The 16,298-nt window shown below is 38.6% G+C and overlaps 1 protein-coding gene across 1 annotated transcript in view; it reads left to right on the top strand.

The window, feature by feature from the left end:
• KIFBP (kinesin family binding protein) overlaps positions 1–15,152 on the top strand; it is a 34,097-nt gene extending 18,945 nt beyond the window's left edge. The window contains exons 3-7 of the mRNA XM_026504354.4: positions 2,151–2,230; positions 2,547–2,730; positions 5,377–5,458; positions 9,975–10,090; positions 13,703–15,152. Of these exons, the coding sequence (XP_026360139.1) occupies positions 2,151–2,230; positions 2,547–2,730; positions 5,377–5,458; positions 9,975–10,090; positions 13,703–14,578 (1,338 nt within the window). The 3' untranslated portion in view covers positions 14,579–15,152. The remainder of the gene's footprint in view (positions 1–2,150; positions 2,231–2,546; positions 2,731–5,376; positions 5,459–9,974; positions 10,091–13,702) is intronic.
• Positions 15,153–16,298: the final 1,146 nt, after the last annotated feature.

Here is a 16,298-nt window from a genome sequence, read left to right as displayed (position 1 = left end):
GGCCAATTCTGATCTGGAGGCCAGCTAATATATTTCAGACATCAGGGTCCCAAGGTTATTCACATAGCATGAGTCTCAAAAACATTAGCCTGCCTGTGTATGTGCAGGTCTTAGGTGGTCAGTTATGTGGGACAAATCACAGAAACATCTATCATATAGAACACCCTCCTTTCATGATTTTAAGCTCACACTCTTATACGTGAAATTGTTCATTTAAAATGTGAAGATACAGGGGCGCCTGGGTAGCGCAGTCGTTAAAAGCGTCTGCCTTCGGCTCAGGGCGTGATCCCGGCGTTGCGGGATCGAGTCCCACATCGGGCTCCTCTGCTGGGAGCCTGCTTCTTCCTCTCCCACTCCCCTGCTTGTGTTCCCTCTCTCACTGGCTGTCTCTCTGTCACATAAATAAATAGATAAAAAAATCTTTAAAAAAAAAAAAAATGTGAAGATACAGGCCTCCTGGGCGGCTCAATCAGTTAAGCACCTGACTGTGGATTTCAGCTCAGGTCGTGATTTCAGGGTTGTGAGATTGAGCCTGAGTTGGGCTCTGCACTTGACAGAGAGTCTGCTTAAGATTTTCTCTCTCTCTCTCTCTCTCTCTCTCTCTCTGCCTGCCCCCCCGCAATGTGTAGATACCAAACACCTATGATATTTCATTAAAAATTAGTATTAATATGGAAACATAAAACATAGCAAACTTTTTATACTGAGTTATACCTGTGTTTTAAGTCAGGGAAGAGAGTGGTTTGACTTAGGGTTACATATGACGTGTGATAGCCATAACAATGAAGTATGTATAGAAGATAATACATTGATTAATTCCCTTCATCAAAAAAGAATAAGCATATATTTTTTTAAAGAGTAAGCATATAAACAGCCCTCAAAATTATTGAGATCTTGGAAGAACTACTTATCTGTTGTGTTTGCCTTGGGCCTTGCTTCCTGTCTTAGTCATTTTTACTTTCTGTAAATTCTAGGAACCCAAGTTGTGATACTTTTAGCATTTACGTCCAGAATGTAAGATCACATTTTTAAAAATGGAAGGCATTTTTGCTATTTGAAGTTTAGCAAATTCACTTTAAAGCAAGGCTGGTCTTGCAGATTGGTCTGTCGTCATAGAAGTAGACGAGGCAGTAGTGCTCTTTCGGAGGACTTGAGATAGTATTATATTATAAGTGATTTACACATACTAACTTATTGAATCCTCATAGCAATCTTACGAGGTAATTTTATCAATGAGTAAACAGAAGCACAAGAGGTTGGGTGACTTGGCCAAGGTAATACACAATAGAATCACTGATTTTATTGCCTTTGTATTTAAAGGGGGTAATCTATATATGTTCTCGTTCCCTTGAGGAAAAAAAAGTTATTAGAGCAAATATTTAAAACTTTGATTTGATTTTTACTAGTGGTCGGTTTAGAACACTATTACTCTAAGGATGAATATATCTTTTTTATTTATCGTAATTATGTAGGTTTTTTAAAAATTTTTAAGATTATATTTTTAAGTAATCTCTACACCCAACATGGGGCTCAAACTCACAACCCCCAGATCAAGAGTCGAGTGCTCTACCAACTGAACCAGCCAGGTGCCCCACTTATGTAGGTTTTTAAAAGATGTTTTTTTACCAGACAAAATTAAGACTTAAAGAATTACGCATCTCTAAAGGCAAATTGGTAGATCTTTTTTTAGTGTATTTGAAGTTCACCTCCCACAGCAATCAAAATTTTGTCAACTGTGAGCTTCTAGACAATCTCCTTTTATTTGTTTGACTCTTTAAAATTTTATGGTTAAAATTACTTCTTGGGACGCCTGGGTGGTTCAGTTGGTTAAGCGGCTGTCTTTGGCTCAGATCATGATCCCAGAGTCCTGGGATCGAGCCCCACATTGGACTCCTTGCAGTGGGAAACCCGCTTCTCCCTCTGCCTGCAGTTTTCCCTACTCGTGCTCTGTCTCTCTCTCTCTGACAAATAAATAAATAAAATCTTTAAAAAAGAAAGAAAGAAAATTACTTCTTGGGTAACATGAAAATTAACTAGTAGAAAATGAAATATACTGGGTTTTAAAAATTTGATTTCTCCAGTTTCTCCAGAGGAGGGCGCTTGGTGTTTACAGTTTAAAATGTTAGAGTTTTGTTTTTCCTTAATTGTAGATTGGGAGTCCTCCTCTTGATCCTACTGAGCATTTTCTTCCTGAAGAAGAGAAACTTGCTGAACAAGAAAGATCAAAAAGGTGAGTCGGTACAGAAACCCACTCTCATTGGTAATTCCACATAGTATAGATAAGATGATTGTTCCAAAAAGTATAGTGTTTTCTCTTTTGAGAAAAGTCATAGTTATAGAATGTGGATTCTGACATGGATTTAAAAACGTCCATTTGCCACTTACTAGATATGTGACCCTGTTCAAACGTGAGGCTCCATTTTCCTTATCTGTCAGACAGATACAGTAGCCATACACAACTCAAAAGGCTGGTGAGAGGACCAAGCTATGTGAAAGTTCCTTATAAATTGTAAACCATTATACAAACATTCACTTTTTCTTCATAGATTTGAGAAGGTTTATACTCATAACCTCTATTACCTGGCTCAAGTCTACCAGCATATGGAAATGTTTGAGAAGGCTGCTCACTACTGTCACAGTACCCTAAAACGCCAGCTGGAACACAGTGCCTACCATCCTCTAGAGTGGGCTATTAATGCTGCTACCTTGTCGCAATTTTACATCAATAAGGTAAGCTGCTCAAATAGCGGCCTAACAAAGTTACTGCTAGTGTGTATAAAAATAGAACCAGGAATACCTTGAAAATGGCATCTTTTAGAAACAGGTAGCTTGTATTTTATGATGTAAACCGGACAGAAAAATGCAGCCCAGTTTGCCAGTATACTAGACTTTTGTAGCTCTTTGTTGCATTAATCCTTTTGAATCGTAAGGTGCTGAATTTTGTCATTGTCTTACATGCTGCTAGCCCCTAAAAGTACGTGTTAGTTACCTAAGACCATTTCTTTTTCGATACAGAACACTACCAATTCATTCTAGTGAAATGTTACCTTAAATTGCAGAGTTTATCTTATAGCTACAGCTTTATCTTTGTGCAGTGGTAATCTGGTAGCTATGAGGATTTGTCCGAGGAAGTTGACTGTTAAATGTGGGCTTCGATAAAAGCATGTGATGCATTTCAGTTATTCTTCAGAATGAACTCCTCCATGGTAACTATGCTCTGTTGGAAATGTCTCTGCTCAGTTCCAGAGTTGTAACTCCATATGGTACACTTCTTCTGGAGGATTACACAGGAAAAAACTTGAGCTTCTCAATTTATCATAGTTATTCAGAATCACGTTGGTATATTTTTAATTGACCTATTCATTCCTTTAGTCCCTAAAAGTTTTAATGCTAAAACCCTTTTCAGCCACCTTTCCAAGCCAGAGTTTCTGTTAATCCTCAGTAAGATACTCAACAATAGAAACTACTTTTATTCGTATTTCTAATTCACTCTGAAATTTTGGTAATTCTTTGCTCATCAGAGTTCCTTCTTTCAGTCTCTCTGGTTACCTGCTGCCATATCCTTACTGGGCCTTTATCCTTTCTAGCTTTTTGTTAGTGCTGGTTCTGTAAATGCGCCCTATGTTTAAAGTATTGTCCCACAGAATTTCATTCAGAAAAGCTATTAGCAGGCGAGAAAGGGCTGTGGTGGCTGCAGCATCGCTTCTAGGACTTTGGTCTAAGATCAAGCGTGTAAGTAACGCTGTCGCGTCCGTTGGAGCATCCAGTTAAACCTGACTCTCATGAATCCATTCCATTGTGCTCATCATCGCAAGTGTTACCTGGCGCCTCTGCTTGTGGCGCCTTTTTTTAGGGCTTCCAAAGGCCCCTTACTTGTTTTGTTTAGCAACTTTAAAGCCACTTAGTCACTGATTTTAATTTACACTTAAAACTCCATCGATACTAATAGTACTAAGATATCAAGATGCTAATTTAAAGTGTAATAAAAATTTAAAGTTGTTAAGCATTGCTTATGTGGAGCATGCAGTAATTTTCATGAGTACCTCCCCCACCCTGTGCCTTTTTTTTTTTAAACCAAAATGTTTTATAAGTTTTTGTTACAACTAGCTGAGTTACATTGCAAACAGAGATTTGAACCATTTTCTTTAAAACAATGCAATTGTCATTTATATCATTCTCATCTTCATGTGGTTCCAGTGATGAGGTTTTGCTACTTGATGTGTCCCTACCTGGCGGGTGCTAAGGTCCCACATTTACCAGCCACCTAGAGGGCACAAGGCACTCACTGTGGTAGCAGTGGTTGCTTGCAGGGAACCAGTCTGACCAAAGCTCAATGATAGTGACGGGTAAGGGATCGTAGAGGGACAGTTAAAGCTTCTTTCTGTAAGCTGTAACTTTCTTTGGGCTTCTGAGGTTTAACACCAGCATTTTGATCCATAGATGTTGCTGGGCTAATACTGTACATGGTACCCAGCTGTTCTCAAGGTGGCTTCTGAATTTGCTATAATGGAGAGATACATTTAGTGCTAAGATTTTAAAGTCATTGCCAACCACGAAAAATCTCCTCAATGAAATGAGGTATTATTAATATGAACTAGACATTGAGTTAATGAGGGTGGCTTCCAACTAAAAGTTGGACTTTAACTTTGTGTTTTTGCTGGGTTGGTCCTGTGACTTAACATGATAAACTCAAAGTGTTTATATTAACAAGGAGATCTTCTCCAAGAGTTTAGGACTTTACCATGTCCAAATTTGAATTCGGGAAGTCTTCGAGTGTGTTGGTAAAGCAAGTCCATAAAGTTCATCTGTGGAAATCTGTTAACTTCAAAACTTAGTGGGAATCCTCATTCATTCTGTGTAAATTCCCCAAATTCTAGAAGACAGGAATCTCTTCCTATCCATATTTACCCTTTTTGCCTTTGAAGTAGGATATATAGAGAGATCTCTAAACCTCAGAAAATTAAACCTTCGAACCCTCTGACAGGGGACACATTTATCCCACATGGCATTTTGGCTATGTGGACCGAACCTAAGGTCTGTCTGAAGCACGCTGAGTCTAGAAGGATAGTCATTCTTGAATTATACTTAATGATAACTTGAGGAGAGCTGACTTTCAGTTCAGTCAGCAGTTGTCTCTCAGCCAGTTAGGATTATTATTAAGAGTTTGGGGGCATTCTTATTTTAATCCTTGAGGTAGCTTTTTAACCAGAGAATACATGTTACATACCTTCTTAATGTTCAGCAACCATACAGGGTCTCCTTAGTGGTTTTTGCCTAATTTTATAGCTTTTCTCATCTTAGAAGACTTTATGTAAGTGTTAATTGCAAATAAGGCTGGGTGATAATTGCACTTATTCTTGTTTATTTCCTCAACAGCTATGTTTTATGGAGGCCAGGCACTGTTTATCTGCTGCTAATGTCATTTTTGGTCAAACTGGAAAGATCTCAACAGAAGACAGTAAGTTCATATGTGCATGTTTTATTACACAGCTTTTAAAATGCATTTTGAAATCGTTTTAAATTTTAGAAAATTCAAAAACAGAACACAGAACTACTGTAGCCCTTCCCAATTCACAGACTTTTAATAATTGCCTCGTTTGCAATCATGTTTTTTTTTTCTTCAGAAGCATTTGAGAGAAGATTGGATACATTAGGCTCCTTTACCCCTTTAATACTTTAGTGTATATTTCCTAAGAATATTTTCTTACATAATCATAGAACAGGAAATGTAACATTGATACAATTCTCTTATCTATAATGCATATTTCTGTTTCATTAATTATTCCCGTAATGTCCTTCCTAGTACTAGAGTATCCAATTCATGATTTCATACTGCATTTAATTCTCACATCTCTTTACTGTCCATTAATCTGGAACAGTTCTCCAGCCATTCTTTCTCTTTCATCATGTAGACATTTTTGAAAAATATAAGCCAGTTGTTACATTAGATTTCCATCAGTTGATGTCTCCTTAAGCTAAGAATCAGATGACACATTTTGGTTGGAATACTGCATAAGTGATGTGTCCAAATGTCTAGTTTAATTATAGTGTTTTATTTAGTTTTAAAAATCACAGTTAACATGTATATTTGAGAAAATCAAAACCACAGTGAGATATCATCTCATATTTGTGAGAATGGCTTTAATGAAAAAGATAAGAAATAACAAGTGTTGGTGAGGATGTGAAGAAAAGGGAATCCTCACGTGCTGTTGGTGAGAATGTAAATTGGTACAACCACTGTGGAAAACAATGTGGAGGTTCCTCAAAAAATTAAAAATAGAAATAACATACAGTTCAGTAATTCCACTTCTGGGTATTTACCCAGAGAAAAAGAAAACACTAATTCCAAAAGATACATGCACCCCGTGTTTATTGCAGTATTATTTACAGTCTCCAAGAAATGAAAACAACTTAAGTGTCCGTTGATGGATGAGTGGATAAAGAAAATATGGTGTATATGTACAATGGATTATTATTCAGGAAAAAAAAGAGAAAAAATCTTTTTTAGCGTAAGGTACAAACTTGCAGTTATAATTCAGTTGTGGGATGTAATGTGCAGCATGGTGGTTATAGTTAATACCGTATTGCGTATTTGAAAATTGCTAAGAGGGTATATCTTTGAACTGTGTATGGTCATAAATATTAACTAGATTTACTGTGATGATCATTTTATAATATATACAGATATCAAATCATTATGTTGTGCATATGAAACTAATATATAGTTGATCCTTGAATAATGTGTGGGGGAGGTTAGGGGTGCCTATCCCCTGTGTAGTTAAAAATCCATGTATAAATTTTGGCTCCCCAAAACTTAATTACTAACCTTACTGTGGACTAGATGCCTTACCATAATAAACAACACATATTTTGTATGTTTTATGTCTTAATACTCTATTCTGACAATGAAATCAGCCAGATAAAAGAAAGTGTTAAGAAAATCATAAGGAAGAGAAAATACATTTACATGGGGCACCTGGATGGCTCATTTGGTTGTCTACCTTTGGCTCAGGTCATGATCCCAGGGTCATGGGATCAAGCCCTCTGTTGGGCTCCCCACTCAGCAGGGAGTCTGCTTGAGAGTCTCTCCCTCTCAATCCCCCCCCATTCGCGCCCACGCGTGCGCTCTCTCTCTCTAAATAAATAAATAAACCTTATTCTTTTTTTTTTTTTTTTTAGATTTATTTATTTATTTGAGAGAGAGAAAGAGCAAGAGAGTGAGAGCAGGAGCAGAGTGAGGGGCAGAGGGAGAAGCAGACTCCCCGCTGAGCACGGGGCCCAATGCAGGGCTCGATCCCAGGACCTTGAGATCATGACTTGAGCTGAAGGCAGACGCTTAACGGACTGAGCCACTCAGGCACGCCAAGAGAAAGAATCTTAAGCAGGCTCCACGCTTAGCTGCGGGGCTTGATCTCATGACCCTGAGATCATAACCTGAGCTAAAATCAAGAGTTGGTCACTTAACCAACTGAGCCGGCCAAGCTTCCCGACACTGTTTCTTAACAGAGACCACAGCCTGGGTAAGGTGATAAAAGCAAATGTTTAAACAATTAAGGTGAAACTGCTTTCAACTAACTCCCAAGGATCCATGTATAGATACGAATTAGAGAATTCATATCTTAATTGTAGATACTCTAAGGTTCACACAGGTTTTTAGACTGGATTTTATTAATCCAGTTTGATTAATGATGAACATCCACATACCAGATCCTGTCCTCCATCTTTGTGGACATCATCTCATTAAATGTCCATGGCTACATTATCAGACTGTCACTGTTACTATCTATACCTGACAGATGGGGACACTGAAGCTCAGACAGGTTGAACAACTGGCCCAGTGTCACACAGATAGTAAGGGGCAGGGCTGGCATTCAAACCCAATAACCACTGATCTGACCCTTCCCTACCCCGCCTCTGACCTCTGCTGGTAGGGGACTCAACAAACTTGGAGGCTTAGAAATAAGGACAGATAAAATCAAACTCACAGTATTAAGTTTGGGAACAAGTCTGTGAACATCATGATAATGGACATTAGTTTCTGCTAAGATGCTTGAAATACCTAAGGCATGCATTCTCTCTCTCTCTTTAAGTAAGCTCTGTGCCCAATGTGGAGCTTGAACTCATGACCCTGAGATCAGGAGTGGCATGCTCTACTGACTGAGCCAGCCAGGTGCCCCAAGGCAAGGCATGCATTCTTAGTAGGGCTGAAAATTATTTCTTGGAAAGTGGGGGAGGGGCGGGGAAGCTTAGCTATTACAATGGTTTGGAGGGGAGAAAAAATGAAATCTTGCCATTTATGATAACTGAGGGCATTACAGTAAGTAAAATAAATCAGAAAGACAAATACCATATGATATCACTTATATGTGGAATCTAAAAAAACAAAACAAGAAAACCAAACTCATAGATACAGAGAACAGATTGGTGGTTACCGATGTGGGGGGTGGGTGTGAAGGGAGTCAAAATGTACGAACTTCCAGTTATTAACTGTAGTTAATAATACTGTGTCGCATATTTGAAATTTGCTAAGAGTAGGTCTTAACGGTTCTTATCACAAAAAAAAGAATTTTGTAACTATGCTTGACGATAGACATTAACTAGACTTATTGTGATCATTTCACAATATATACAAGTAGCAAATCATTATGTTGTACACCTGAAATAATATAATGTTATATGTCAATTATATTTCAAAAAAACATATTTGAGTCATTTAACAGGTTTTGTCACAAATTTCTTTATCATTGTGAATCAGAAGAATAGAGATTATGAAGAGTTAAGGAAATGTACATTATTGAATTAAATAATTGGTTTTTCCCTTTTTTCGGTACATAGAATTAGTTGTAGATTGGTTGGAATCTAAAAGGCACTTGTCCAAAAAAATTTATAAACTAAAATAGTGAGTTATCATTTTTACTCTTTTTTTTTTTTTTTAAGATTTTATTTATTTATTCAACAGAGATAGAGACAGCCAGCGAGAGAGGGAACACAAGCAGGGGGAGTGAGAGAGGAAGAAGCAGGCTCATAGCGGAGGAGCCTGATGTGGGGCTCGATCCCATAACGCCAGGATCACGCCCTGAGCCGAAGGCAGATGCTTAACCGTTGTGCCACCCAGGCGCCCCCATTTTTACTCTTTAAAACAGAAAGCTAATGGGACACCTGGGTGGCTCAGTCGGTTAGGCATCTGCTTTTGGCTCGGGTCATGATCTCAGGGTCCTGGGATCAAGCCCCACATCGGGCTCCCTGCTTAGTGGGGAGTCTGCTTCTCCCTTTCCTCCCCACTCATGCTCTCTCTCGCTATCTCTGTCTCTCTCTCAAATAAATAAAATCTTTTAAAAAAAAATGAAATAGAAAGCTAAAAAAATGACTGTCCAGTGCTTTCTTTGAGCCGCCCCATATATTGTTGGTTAGAGTACTTGTTCAAAGTAATATGGCAGTATATATCAGGACATTTAAATGGTGTAAACTCTGACCCTTCTCCTTCTAGGAGTCTGTCCTAAGGAAACAATCCAAAATCTGGACAAATTTATGCACAGAGATCTTTTTGTTTAGACTTGTCTTTTATAGAAGAAGTGGAAACAACAGAATTAGAAGAATGGTTATATAAAGCAGGGAACATCTATTTAATTGTATATAATGTTGTACTTAAAAATGTTGAAGAGTTGATAATGATATGGGTAAAGTGTTAGTGGTATAATATATAAAGAAAAACCTATATTCAAAACTGAGTATACATCATGACCCTAGTTTTTACCGACAGATAATGCATAAGAAAAAACTAGAAAGAAATCTACAAAAATAATAGCAGTGAGTGCCTCTAGGTGGTAGGAATTTTGGGTGGGTTTTTCCCCACTGCTTCAGTGAGAATCTGTTACTCTTAAATTCAGGAAAAAGTGCTATAAAAAGAACGTAGTACACAATGAAAATTGCGATCGTGACCGTTAACTAAGACAAATAACGTTGTGTGATTTTAGCTACTGAAGCTGAAGGAGATGTACCAGAGCTTTATCACCAAAGAAAAGGAGAAATAGCACGATGCTGGATCAAGTATTGTTTGACTCTCCTGCAGAATGCCCAGCTTTCCATGCAGGTAAAGTAGTCAGAAGTTGCCTTTTCTTTCTTAAAGAAGCAGGATGGAAGTAAAAGCTTAAAATGGGAATTATGCTCATTGGGCTCACTACATGTCTATTATGCAAGGCATGCGGAATGCTCTCAAATATTTCTTGCTCTCCCATCTCTACCTTTTAGAATCTTACTTGTTTAAGGTCCATCTCAAATACCACTTCTTCCTTATCGACTTTCCTTTGGATGGAATATAAATTCTTGAGCGGTGGGGCTACAGCATGTTCATAGTGTATCATTATCTCCAGGCACAGTAGGGTCTCAATATAGTAATTGTTCCGTGTGTAATTCTTCATAGCCTACAGATACCATTTCCTTTCTTTAAACTGCATAGAACTTTCCTTGCCTGTCCTAAATCACTTAGATTTTGCTTTATATTATCTGTTCACATTCTTATCTTTTCCCTTCACTTCTTTTTAGACTATAAGCAATCCAAGCATTATATACTTTATACAGTATATATATTTATATTTATTTTGTAAACATATATATCTGGAAATAGCCCTGCCAGTTTATAGTTGTATGTTTGTGGCAATTTACTTAATCTCTCTTTGTCTCAATTTTCTCACAAAAGAGATGGAAATGATAATGGTATTTGCCTAATAATGTTGTTGTCAGAGTTAAATTAATATATATGCAGAGGGCTCAGAAAAGTGCCCTAGACCTACCAAGTCCTCCGTAGATGTTCATGGTCATCATGATCCTTACTAATCCATACTGAATCCTGGTTTCTAACCACGAAGGAGGAAACTAAATCATTTGGATTCAGTATACTAATCATAGATACATAGAAAACTGTCCTGGAGAAGTTATGCTTTTTTTTCTTTTTATGCATGCATGCATTAAAATACAGTAATTTTTACTAGTGATAATATAGAACCTATGAAACTACTAAAAAAACCAAATAAATCACAAAACCCCAGAAGCACGTATCATGCAAGGACGAGAGCATTTTAGAAGTAGAGGGTAAAGGTGAGGCGTATTTGGAAAAGAAAGGAAGCGGGGAGAACTAGGGGGTTTTATGTCTAGAGAAGCTGGAGCCAGGAAAAGCTGTCAGCTTTCTTCTGCTCAGAAAGTAGCCAGGAAAGATAAAGCTACTGAAGTAAATAAGCAGCCGGGAAGCAAGTAAGTAAATAAGATTTGGGGGACTTAGGGCTTGCATTTGCAGTAATCGTGCCAAGCAAACTACACTGTCTGACTCACACGCTTCACTTAGTTGATGTTTTCCAGACTGAGCACCAGAACTTATCACCTGATGACTTGAAACTACCTTCAATAGTTGCCTGCTCTTAAATTACTCAGATTTTTCTTAATCTGACTTTGTTACTTCAATTTCATACTTTGATTATCTGTTTACCTGAAAAGCCTTCTTCAATTCAAGCTTAAGAAACCTACACAAATTTATTTGAGCTCTATGCTAGTCATTGTCCTAGGAGGAAGAAGAGTAGACTTGGGGTTTTACTTCATGTAAAAGTGCAACTTTGGTAAGTTCCACAAAGGGAGAGACACATGCTGGAGGACATACAGGAGGAAGTAACATGTGAAGGACGCTCTGGGAATGAGTAAGAATTAGCTAGACTGGAGAAAAGAAGGCTCAGCATTCCAGCGAGCTGAAGCAGTATGTTCTGGGGCACAGGGAGCATGGTATTAGGTGGGATGGAACAAAGGCCTGTGGGAGCAGAGTGGGAGAGCACGTGATGTAAGATAGAGTTAGAAAGGGGCTGGAACGAGCAGGGCCTTCGAGGACTGGAAGGCTTGAAGGGTTTTGGAACAATCGATTAGGTGGCAGAATGGAGAATGAACTGAGGGGAAGCAACAGTAGAGGAGGGAGATTAGTTCGAAGACCACTGGAACAGTCCAGATGGGATGTGAAGGGAGCTTGGTCTAGGATGTGGCAGAAGAGATGGAAGAGGAAAGGATGGATTCCAGAGGGATTTGGGAAGCAAAATGTAGAAGGCTTGGTGATAGACTAAAAGTGCAGGGGAAGGGGAGAGGGGAGGGCCATCTAAAGGATGGTTCCTAGGTTGTTGGCTGTCCAGACTGATGGAGGCCTCTTCACTAAAACAGCACTAGCGTAGGAAACAGCCGACGAGGAAGAGGAGTTCACTGTCGACGTTCTACAGATGAGGAGCCCTTGAGTGTCCTTAGAGCAGAGCTCATACAGGGAGCTGTGGTTATGGATCTGGAGCTTGAGAAGAGGTGTGGGCTCTTGCTGTGTGTTTGTGAGTCATCCTCCCATGGCTGACAGTTGCCACCGTGGGTATGAACAAAGTCACCTGTAGGGCAGTGCAGTCCAGTAGAAATAGAAAACCAGCCATGTATCTAATTGTCAATTTTCTAATGGCCAGTTAGAAAAGGAAAAAGGGTGAATTAACTTTATACTTTTTAAACCCAGATTATATTTTTAAAATTGTCATCAATTTTTAAAATATTAATATCAAAATATTAATTAATATCTTAAAATAAAATATCAATATTAAAGAGATTTAAAATTATTTCTGAATTAAATCTTAGAAATTGGGTGTATATGTTGTAAATACAGCCCACATCTCGGTTTGAACTTGCTGCATTTCCGGTGCCCAGGAATCATCCACGTGGCCGGTGGCTCGTGTTCTGAACAGTGCAGATCTAGAGCCGGTGTTGAGTGGCAGGAGGAAAAGGCTTAGGGGTGAAGCATAGAGGGAGCTGATGTTCAGTTTTATTGGCCAGGAAGAGGAAGATGAGCTTATTAGTCTTTTTATTTATTTATTTATTTATTTATTTATTTATTTAAAGATTTATTTATTTAAGAGAGGGAGCAGGAGTGTGAATGGGAGAAGGGGCAGAGGGAGAAAGAGAGAGAATCTCAAGCAGACTTTGTGCTGAGTGAGGAGCCTGCCACGGGGCTTGATCCCAGGACCCATGAGATCATGACCACAGCTGAAACCAAGAGTAGGACGCTTAACCGACTGAACCACCCAGGCACCCCGAGCTTAGTCTATTTTTTTAAACCATTTTACCTTTCTTTTTTCTTCTTTTTTCTTCTTCTTTTTTTTTTGCCCTGAGAGGTAGGGTGAGATAACTTTGATGGTAGATTTAACTGTGTCTTCACTTTAGTGTCTTTGAGACCTGGGACATTTCTCTGTATTTCACTAAATAACTTGTAGCGTAAACATCACATCATTAATCTTAATGGCATCTCTGTGCAATATTTTTAGGATGTAGATTACAGTCTTACTCTAATATTAAACTACTAATAATATATTACATGTGTATAATGTTTCACAATCTTTAATGTTCTTTCATACGCAATTATCTTACCTGAAGGAGCAACCGTAAATGAGTTTTAGTTCCCCAAATAGGAAAGTCCTATATAAGCAGCTTATTTGATTTAAATACCTTTTCCTATTTCTTACATTTTTAATACAATTGAAATATAGTTAGAAGAAAGAAGTTTTAAAAGATGTGTAAGATTATGGAACCTCCATAAACCCAGCTGAGAAAGAGGGCTTTCTTTTCTCTCCTCTTAAGTTTGCCACAATGTTATTGGACAGCAGGAGATCACTGTCCCACCTCACCATAATTTATTTTTTTCTTTCAGGACAACATAGGAGAGCTCGATCTTGATAAACAATCTGAACTTAGAGCTTTAAGGAAAAAAGAACTAGATGCGGAAGAAAGGGTGAGGAAAAAAGCTGTGCAGTTTGGAACCGGTGAGCTGTGTGATGCCATCTCTGCAGTGGAAGAGAGAGTGAGCTATCTGAGACCTTTAGATTTTGAAGAAGCCAGAGAACTTTTCTTACTGGGTCAACACTATGTCTTTGAGGCAAAAGAGTTCTTTCAGATTGATGGTTATGTCACTGACCATATCGAAGTTGTCCAAGACCACAGTGCTCTGTTTAAGGTGCTTGCCTTCTTTGAAACCGATATGGAGAGACGGTGCAAGATGCATAAACGTAGAATAGCCATGCTAGAGCCCCTCATCGTGGACCTGAATCCACAGTATTACCTGCTGGTCAACAGGCAGATTCAGTTTGAGATTGCACATGCGTACTATGATATGATGGATTTGAAGGTTGCCATTGCTGACAAGCTGAGGGACCCTGATTCACACATTGTAAAAAAAATAAATAATCTCAATAAGTCAGCGTTGAAGTACTACCAGCTCTTCTTAGACTCCCTGAGAGACCCAAATAAAGTCTTTCCTGAGCATATAGGGGAAGATGTTCTTCGCCCTGCCATGTTAGCTAAGTTTCGAGTTGCCCGTCTCTATGGCAAAATCATCACTGCAGATCCCAAGAAAGAGCTAGAAAATTTGGCAACATCATTGGAACATTACAAATTTATTGTTGATTACTGTGAAAAGCACCCTGAGGCTGCCCAGGAAATAGAAGTTGAGTTAGAACTTAGTAAAGAGATGGTGAGTCTTCTTCCAACAAAAATGGAGAGATTCAGAACCAAGATGGCCTTGACTTAATAATCCTTGTTTTTAATGAAAGAGAATGTGCAATATTGAGGAGAGTTTTTCCCCTTAGTCAAACAGGCCCCATTCCATTGTGATGTTTACCTTTCTAGCCAGATGAGTGTGGTTTGAACTTGACATAACAGACCAATTTTTCTTTGCTAGGACCTTAATCAACATAAAGATAATTTATACCTAATTATGTAAATTGCCTTGTTAAGGTGACATGTGATTGGTATGTTAGATTGCTTGTTTCCTATTTAAGTAGAAACCTTTCCTGCCTCAGTTTCTAAAGGCAGGTTCTTTGTTGGCTAGTACTTGATAGAGTCGTTAAGAGGAACAATTCTGGAGTTATGTACCTGGTAGACAAGCCTATTAATTGAGAAGTAACTTCCTGTAGTTCTTCTTCCCAAAATACTTACTTTCCTAATTCCCAGAGAAATCGCTCCTTTTCCGAAAACATCAAAAAACTAAGTTATGTTGTTGTAAAGTACTGTAAAGTAGTTTGTCTCATTTATAGAGGAAAAGGCCTTGTTGGAAATAAGATAAATTGACTTGTTTCACTAATAAAAGCTTCCACTTACTCTTTTGTTTTCTTGTAAGAATTAGTTTTATTTTTGACACCTCAAAGATATTACTCTACTTGAAGCCAGAGAGGAATATTTCTTTGGCATCATTGCACTATTAAAAAACATTAAAACTTCATTCATTGAAGAAGTATTTGAGATAGTCTCTGTGCCAGAAAAATCTTATTGGCTGAGTTTCTTTCTTTTCTTTTTTTTTTTTTAATAGATTTTATTTATTTATTTGAGAGCGAGAGAGAGAGAGCACAAGCAGGGGGAGGGGCAGGGGGTGAGGGAGAAACAGGCTTCCTGCTGAGCAGGGAGCCTGACGTGGGGCTCAATCCCAGGACCCCGGGATCATGACCTGAGCTGAAGGCAGATGCTTAACCAACTGAGCCACCCAGGCGCCCCTGGCTTAGTTTCTTATGAGAGCATTTTGGTATATTTATAAACCTTGAAGCACTGCTGAAAAAGGATATGTAATTCAAAATAACATTGTTAATATATGTTAGTCATTTCAAGAAATGAAGAATTGAAATGGAAGCCCTATGAAGCACAGAAGTCAAGATCAGTTGTGAGATTCAATACAGAAGATAGCTCCGTATGTTGGCTTGCCTATTAATTTGCTTCAGAAAGCCTAGGACTCAGTCGACTCTAAGATTCTGTAACATATATATGTGATAAACATCTTGCTTTTCCGCTGAGATCAATTTTTCAGGAAAACAACCCTGAGTATAACAGCAATGTATAACTCACTCAGTATTTAATATTGATTATTAAATGTCTACTGTGGGTCGGGTACTGTTTTCACTTTTTTTTTTTTAAGATTTTATTTATTTATTTGACAGAGAAAGCAAGAGAGCACAAGCAGGGGGAACAGTAGAGGGAGAGGGAGAAACAGGCTCCCCACCCAGCAGGAAGCTGGATGTGGGGCTCGACCCCAGGACCCTGGGATCATGACCTGAGCTGAAGGCAGCTGCTTAACCATCTGAGCCACCCAGGCGCCCCTGTTCTCACTTTTCTAAGCATAAAGGACACCGTGATGAACAGGATCAACAAGGTCCTGCTCTCGTGAAGCAAGGGGACAAACGAGCAAAGTGATTTCAGGTCACGAGTGCTGTCAAGGAAGGAAGCAGAGTGATACGGTGAACATTTAAAAGGAAGGGGCACCT

The sequence above is a fragment of the Ursus arctos genome, unplaced genomic scaffold (genome assembly GCF_023065955.2).
Source record: "Ursus arctos isolate Adak ecotype North America unplaced genomic scaffold, UrsArc2.0 scaffold_7, whole genome shotgun sequence".
Taxonomy (NCBI): domain Eukaryota; kingdom Metazoa; phylum Chordata; class Mammalia; order Carnivora; family Ursidae; genus Ursus; species Ursus arctos.
Note: the sequence above shows the minus strand (reverse complement) of the source record. Positions and strands in the feature narration are given on the sequence as shown.